Source organism: Ceratotherium simum, chromosome X, assembly GCF_057802395.1.
Source record: "Ceratotherium simum simum isolate JZ-2026a chromosome X, ASM5780239v1, whole genome shotgun sequence".
NCBI lineage: Eukaryota > Metazoa > Chordata > Mammalia > Perissodactyla > Rhinocerotidae > Ceratotherium > Ceratotherium simum.
Genome location: NC_141940.1, coordinates 90,030,204 through 90,036,473, shown reverse-complemented (window position 1 = coordinate 90,036,473; position 6,270 = coordinate 90,030,204). Strand labels below are relative to the sequence as shown.

At 39.2% G+C, this 6,270-nt stretch overlaps 1 protein-coding gene across 3 annotated transcripts in view; it reads left to right on the top strand.

Annotated features, from left to right (window-relative positions):
- ZNF81 (zinc finger protein 81) overlaps positions 1 to 6,270 on the top strand; it is a 61,975-nt gene that overhangs the window by 41,512 nt on the left and 14,193 nt on the right. For all 3 annotated transcript variants that reach the window (XM_014790951.2, XM_087427781.1, XM_087427782.1), the window contains 2 exons: positions 5,160 to 5,286; positions 5,987 to 6,082. In XM_014790951.2, the coding sequence (XP_014646437.2) occupies positions 5,160 to 5,286; positions 5,987 to 6,082 (223 nt within the window). The remainder of the gene's footprint in view (positions 1 to 5,159; positions 5,287 to 5,986; positions 6,083 to 6,270) is intronic.

Sequence of the window (6,270 nt, the reverse complement as noted above, 5' to 3'; positions counted from 1 at the left end):
ATTTTTATAAAACACAGAATCTTTGTTTTCTAGGCAGATTACTTAAAAGATAAAAACCTTTCACAGTTTTATCAAGAACAGACCAATAGTCCAAGAAAATTTTGTCCTTTTGTCAGATGAAAGAAAATTGTTAGTTTTACATGAGTACACTATTGATATTAAACTTTATTTTTCTTTAAGCCCATTAAATAGAGCTCTTTTACAAATTAATTTTGGCAATACCATCCAGAGGTAGAAAAATATCACATATACATACACATCCATAGACATCCATAAATATATAGACAGACACAAACAGAGACCCTATAGCCCTCATTCCAAAATTTAACCATGAATCAGGTACAACAATATAAATCTCACTAGTTTATAAAAAACAGTTGAATCCAAATTGTGTCTCTGGCAGACAGAACAAGTTAAGGTTACCAACTCATGTGGCTAATCTTTTTACTAATATTTGTGGAGAAGACTTTTAAGATTTGTATTTGCCCTTGATGAGTAATCTTATGGAGGCTGTAATCTTATGGGAGTAATCTTATGGGAGTAATCTTATGGAGACTAGATTTTGGGTAAGGGAGGTTCTTTAAGAGTCTGTATTTTAAAAAACCTCTTTTGCACCTTTTTTTCCCCGTCAGTCTGAGGTGATTGTGGGCAGTGTTTTAGTTATCTCCTAGGGTGTTTACATTTCAAGGACATCAAAGATTTACATCTTCAAGTGTCAGAAAAAGAATGCAAGTTTTTCACCTAGGGGTTTTGGGTATATTTCTCTATTATCAGAAATCTAGGGTAGTTACTATTTAAATTTTTTCTTTGTATTAGAGGTTGTATGGCATGGGGCACTTGGTCCGTTTTGTTATTAATCACTGCAGTATCCTCCTCTTCATTCCCCTCACATTCCTAGGGATTCCACCTCTTAGCACCTCAATTAGGCTTTGTCAGTAGTGCTCAGACTTTAATCCATGGCATCTTGTGCTCTCCTAGCTTTGTAAAATGTCACTCTAAGGCCTCTAACTTATTGTCTTGCTCTCCCACCTTGTCTGCTAGCCCTGAAGCTAGCAGAAAAGTGGACGACCACACATTCATTCTCTAACTTCAGCTCCTCTCCAACTTTTTAACTTGAGCTTCAGTTGGGAATTGGTGGTTAGTCAAACTGCCCACAGTAGAGGCTAGCCCACCGGGGCAGGCATTCATTTCTCTTCTTTGCCACAGTGTGCTATGTGCAGTTCCTCAAACAAATGCATTAAACTAGCCAGCATTTTCAGGATATCCCCTACTCATGCAGTAGTCCACAAGCATCTAACATATGGGCCACCCCTCCCCACAAAGCTGTTGATGGCCAACCCAGGATTTCCCCCACAGATACCTCTTTCTCAAGACCCATTTCTTTGGTCTCCTGGCTGGCTTGCCAATTGTTGGTTCACAACCTGGGAAGTTCCCCAGGTGAAATTCAAAATTGGCCCCCGTATACAGAGGGCAAGGAGAGACTGAAGAAAGGGGTAGACCACTCCATATTGGTAGGTGGCAGTTGTAATAAGCAAGGGGACTTACATACAAAGTTTGTCTTGGGCGACCGCAAGATGAGTAGATGTCCACACCCACCTACTAGAATCTTAAAAGTTTATACAGAGGCCATAATGAGGTTCATTCACAGATATAGTCCAGATGGTCTCAATAACACATTACTCTCTCAAGGCTACGTCCTTGAAAATGGTACCTAGTGTGGGAACAATGGATGGAACATACATTCCAAGGACAGAGGAAGGGGGTAAGGAGCCTCTGATTGCTTGGGACTAGCTCTTGGGTCAACCAGTGGTCACGTCCTCTCGATGACTTCCTCCAACAGTGATCTATGTAATATTTCCAAGTAAAGTGTTGAGGGCACCTAGTTTCTTCTTGATGCTTATAGCAAAATGTGAAAGGAGATAAATAAATTGAGGGAAAGACTGTTAAACACAAAGGAACCAGGACTCGATGGTTTTGAATGTTATTAGCCTCTGCAGATAGCACAAGATGCTAAAATTAAGAGATGGCTTTGAAGCACTATCAAGAAAATGTGGTCTAGAAATAAAGGAAAAAATGTGACTGTACAACCTTTTGTTAAGACCTCAGAAAGATCAGAGGATCAGAGTGTTCAGCCACACAAAACTCCCTTTGAAGAAATTAAGGATACCTCATACATCTTCTCAATCAAACAAGAGGGCCTCTAGAAAGCTTAAGAGTGTTGTCCCTCTGCCCTCTCAGGAGGAGGCCAAGGTAGAGAATGGTTTATCTCAAAGAGATCTATGGGTGCAGCTTTTGTCTAATGGAGTGAACCCAATGAGAGTCACAGACAACCCATTAAATTTTAGAGCAAACTATTTCAACAGAAGCACTACCACCTTAGACTGAAAGGGATAGAGATTATACAAAATGGAAAGAAGACATTGGACCCCCAAAATTCTACTGGTGGGAAGAAGGCTGAGAAAACTCTTCTGCTACTTTTTATGAAAAAGGAAGGCTGACTCAGAGGGTGGGACCAAGTACCCAGAGGGTGGAGCCAAATGCTGTGAAGAATTATTCCTAGGCCTTGAGACTTAATAAAGGAACTCCTAACTTTGCCCAGCCAGATAACACTTATTTTCTTCAGTATTTTAAAAGTATCATTCAGCTGTATTTTGATCTCCATTTTTTCTGTTGAGCAGTAACTGGTCATTTGAAGCACAGTTGCCCTGTATGTAACATGTTGGGGTTTTTTTTTCTGGCTGCTTTCAAAATCTTTTCTTCTTTGGTTTTCAATAGTTTGACTACAGTGGGCGAGCTGTGGTTTTCTGTAGATTTAGCCTGCTTGGGGTTTGCCAAATATCTTGAATCTGTAGATTTATGTCTTTCACCAAATTTGGGAAGTTTCCACCCATTATTTTAAAAAATATCTTCTCTGCCCCTTTCCCTTCTTCTTCTGTGCCTCAAATTACATGCACGTTAGATCCTTTGATTTTGACTTATCCATCCCTGAGATCTGTTGTTTGTTTGTTTCAAAACTTTTCTTTCTGCTTTTCAGATTGGGTAATTTCTGTTGGTCTGTCATTACATTCATTAATTTACTTCTGTTATCTCCATTCTGCTGTTAAGCCCATTCAGTGAATTTTTTACTTTCAGATTGTATTTTTCACTTCTAGACTTTTCAGTGCTTATTTTGTATAGTTTCTATTTCTCAATTGAGCTATCCTATTATTCATTCATTATTAACATACATACGTATGAATAACTGGTTTAAAATCCTTTTTGGCTAATTCCAACATTTGGATCATCTCAGGGTCAGTCTCTGATTGCATTTTCTCTTGTACCTCTTCTCTTTCTTTTGACACCTTTCTGTCTCTTTCTATGTTGAGTTATTTTGGCTGGAATGTTGTTGTTGTGAATCATATATGGTAGAGATTTTGGACTCTGTTTAGTTCCCCTGAAGATTGCTGATTTTTTGTTTTGTTTTATTTAGCAGGCACTTAACTTGGCTGGACTCAGACTGGAAACTATCTCCCCTGTGGTGTGTGGTAGCTCACATTTCAGTACGTTTTAGTGGCCAATCAGAGATTTGGGCAGAGTTCATACACAAAATTTAGACACCTGCCTCTGCAGGATTCCTCTTTGACATTCCTGTAGTTGTGATGACTGCAAAACTCTCCTTTGATTCTTCAAGTCAGTAAGACTAAAGGTTTTCTGTTGGAATTTTAGTACCCTGCATGGCACTGACTGGACCTGTTCACAGGCTAAAAGCTGTAAATATGGTAAATGCATCCAGTGCCATCCCTTCTTCTGTTATCAGCTCTCCTCCAGTAGATGCCTGATTTTGGTTGCTCTTCAGTATGTTCAGATAGTAGTTTTTTATAGTTTGTTCAAAGTTTATAGTTGTTATCTGTGTGAGAGTTGGTCTGATAAAAGCAAGTCCATCATACTGGAACTTTTAAATTTTGGGAGTTAATTTTTCTATATGGTATGAAGTATGGATCAAGGTTTGTTTTTCCTCTAATACTGATATCCATTGTTCCAGCACAATTTTTTGAAAAGACTTTCCTTTCTCCCATTGAATAACATTGGCACCTTTGTCAAAAAACAGTTGTCCATATGTGTATGGAGCTGTTTCTGGTCTATCTGTTCTGTTCCATTGATATATCTGTCTGTACTTACATCGATACCACACTGTCTGAATTATTGTATCTTTATAGTAAGTCTTAATATTACATAGTATAAATCCTCCATACTATTCTTTGCTTTGGCTATTCGAGGTCCTTTGTGAAGCCATATAAACTTTAACATCTCCTTGTCAGTTTTTATCAGCAAGTTGACAAATAGTTGGTTAAACAAGTAGAAGACAATTGAGTACCATGATAGAAAATTTCAACAACACTCAACCAACTTGATTTATATATTGTAGAACGCTACACCCATCAATAGCTGAATATACATTCTTTTTCAGGGACAGATGAAATATTCCCCTAGATAGACCATATGTTGAAATCATACAGAGTATAGTTCCTGACCACTATGGAATTAAATTAGAAATGAGCAATAAAAAGATAACAAGAGACAGTAGCCATATTTTTGAAGAGTAAATGAAAGCAACAGTAGAGGGAGCTATGTGAAGTTTAAAAAAAATATACATGCTTCCTTCTGAAAGTTATAGAACATAAATTTCCCATTAAAATGAGCAATAAAATAGGACTAAGGTCAAATCCTGTACAAAATTATTGTTTTTAAAAATGAAAGACCAGGGCCGGCCCCGTGGCTTAGCAGTTAAGTGCGCGCGCTCCGCTGTTGGCGCCCCGGGTTCGGATCCTGGATGCGCACCGATGCACCACTTCTCCGGCCATGCTGAGGCCACGTCCCACATACAGCAACTAGAAGCATGTGCAGCTATGATATACAACTATCTACTGGGGCTTTGGGGGAAAAATGAATAAATAAATAAAAAAAAAATGAAAGACTGACTAAATGTCGTACACAACGAATAGCAAAAATTTACGATTAGATATTTGTATTCTACACAACATTATGTATAACTACGTATTTAATAGGCATACCGTATGGTATATTATGGTGGAAAAATCATTAAAAACAATTTCCTATCAATCTTCTCCCTATCTCCCAGTGCTGACCATGTCACCCTGAACACGATTGTGTTGTTACAGGTATCAGTGTCGTTCAAGGATGTGACTGTGGACTTCAGCAGGGAAGAGTGGCAGCAACTAGACTCTACTCAGAGGCGCCTGTACCAGGACGTGATGCTGGAGAACTACAGCCACCTGCTCTCAGTGGGTAAGCACAGCCATCCTATGAATCTGCGAGGAGCCTGTTATGGGTAAAATTGTGACCTCCAAATAAAATATGTTGAAGTCCTAATTCTTGGTACCTCAGAACGTGACCTTATTTGAAAATAGGGTCTTTATAGAAGTAATCAAGCTAAAATGAGGTCATTAGGATGGGCCCTAATCCAGTATGATTGGTGTCCTTATAATAAGGGTAATCTGGACACAGGGAATACAATGTGAAGATACACAAGGAAAAAATGGCCGTGTGACTGGAGTGAGGCATCTGTAAGCCAAGCGATGCCTGAGGCCACCAGAAGCTAGGAGAGAGCCATGGAACAGTTCATTCCCTGACACCTTCAAAAAGAACATGGCCCTGTTGATACCTTGATTTTGAACATCTAGCCTCTAGTACTATGAGACAGTAAATTTCTGTTGTTTTGGGCCACCCAGTTTGTGGTACTTTGTTACAGCAGCCCTAGGACACTAACACAGAGCCTCAGTGAGGATATTTCCATCCTCAGCTGCTGAGTGCTTCGGGACATCTGGAGTTTTTGATGGTGTAGTTCTTGCTTGGTCTGAGATTCTTCAGTCTCTTTTCACCTCTGTGATTATTACTCTTTTCCCAATGAAATGTGGTGGTTACTTTTCCAAAGAACAAATGGAAAGTAATTAGCTGAACTCAATTCTCTATCATGTCCTGTTAACAGGGTGTGAAGTTCCCAAACCAGAGGTCATCTTCAAGTTGGAGCAAGGAGAGGAGCCGTGGATTTTGGGGGAGGAAACCCCACATCAGAGCTGTTCAGGTAAGTGAGTGTGATCCAGGCAGAAGGAAGACATGGAAATACATTTTTTTTCCTAAGAGGTTGATGCCTTTAAAATGCTATTATTTCTGCTTTTCTTGAAGGTTCTAAACTTTAGAAACTGCTTAAGGATAGATAACACTGACCTCTCAGGTACCAAATTGCTCTCTGCCTTTATTTCCCTTACTGTT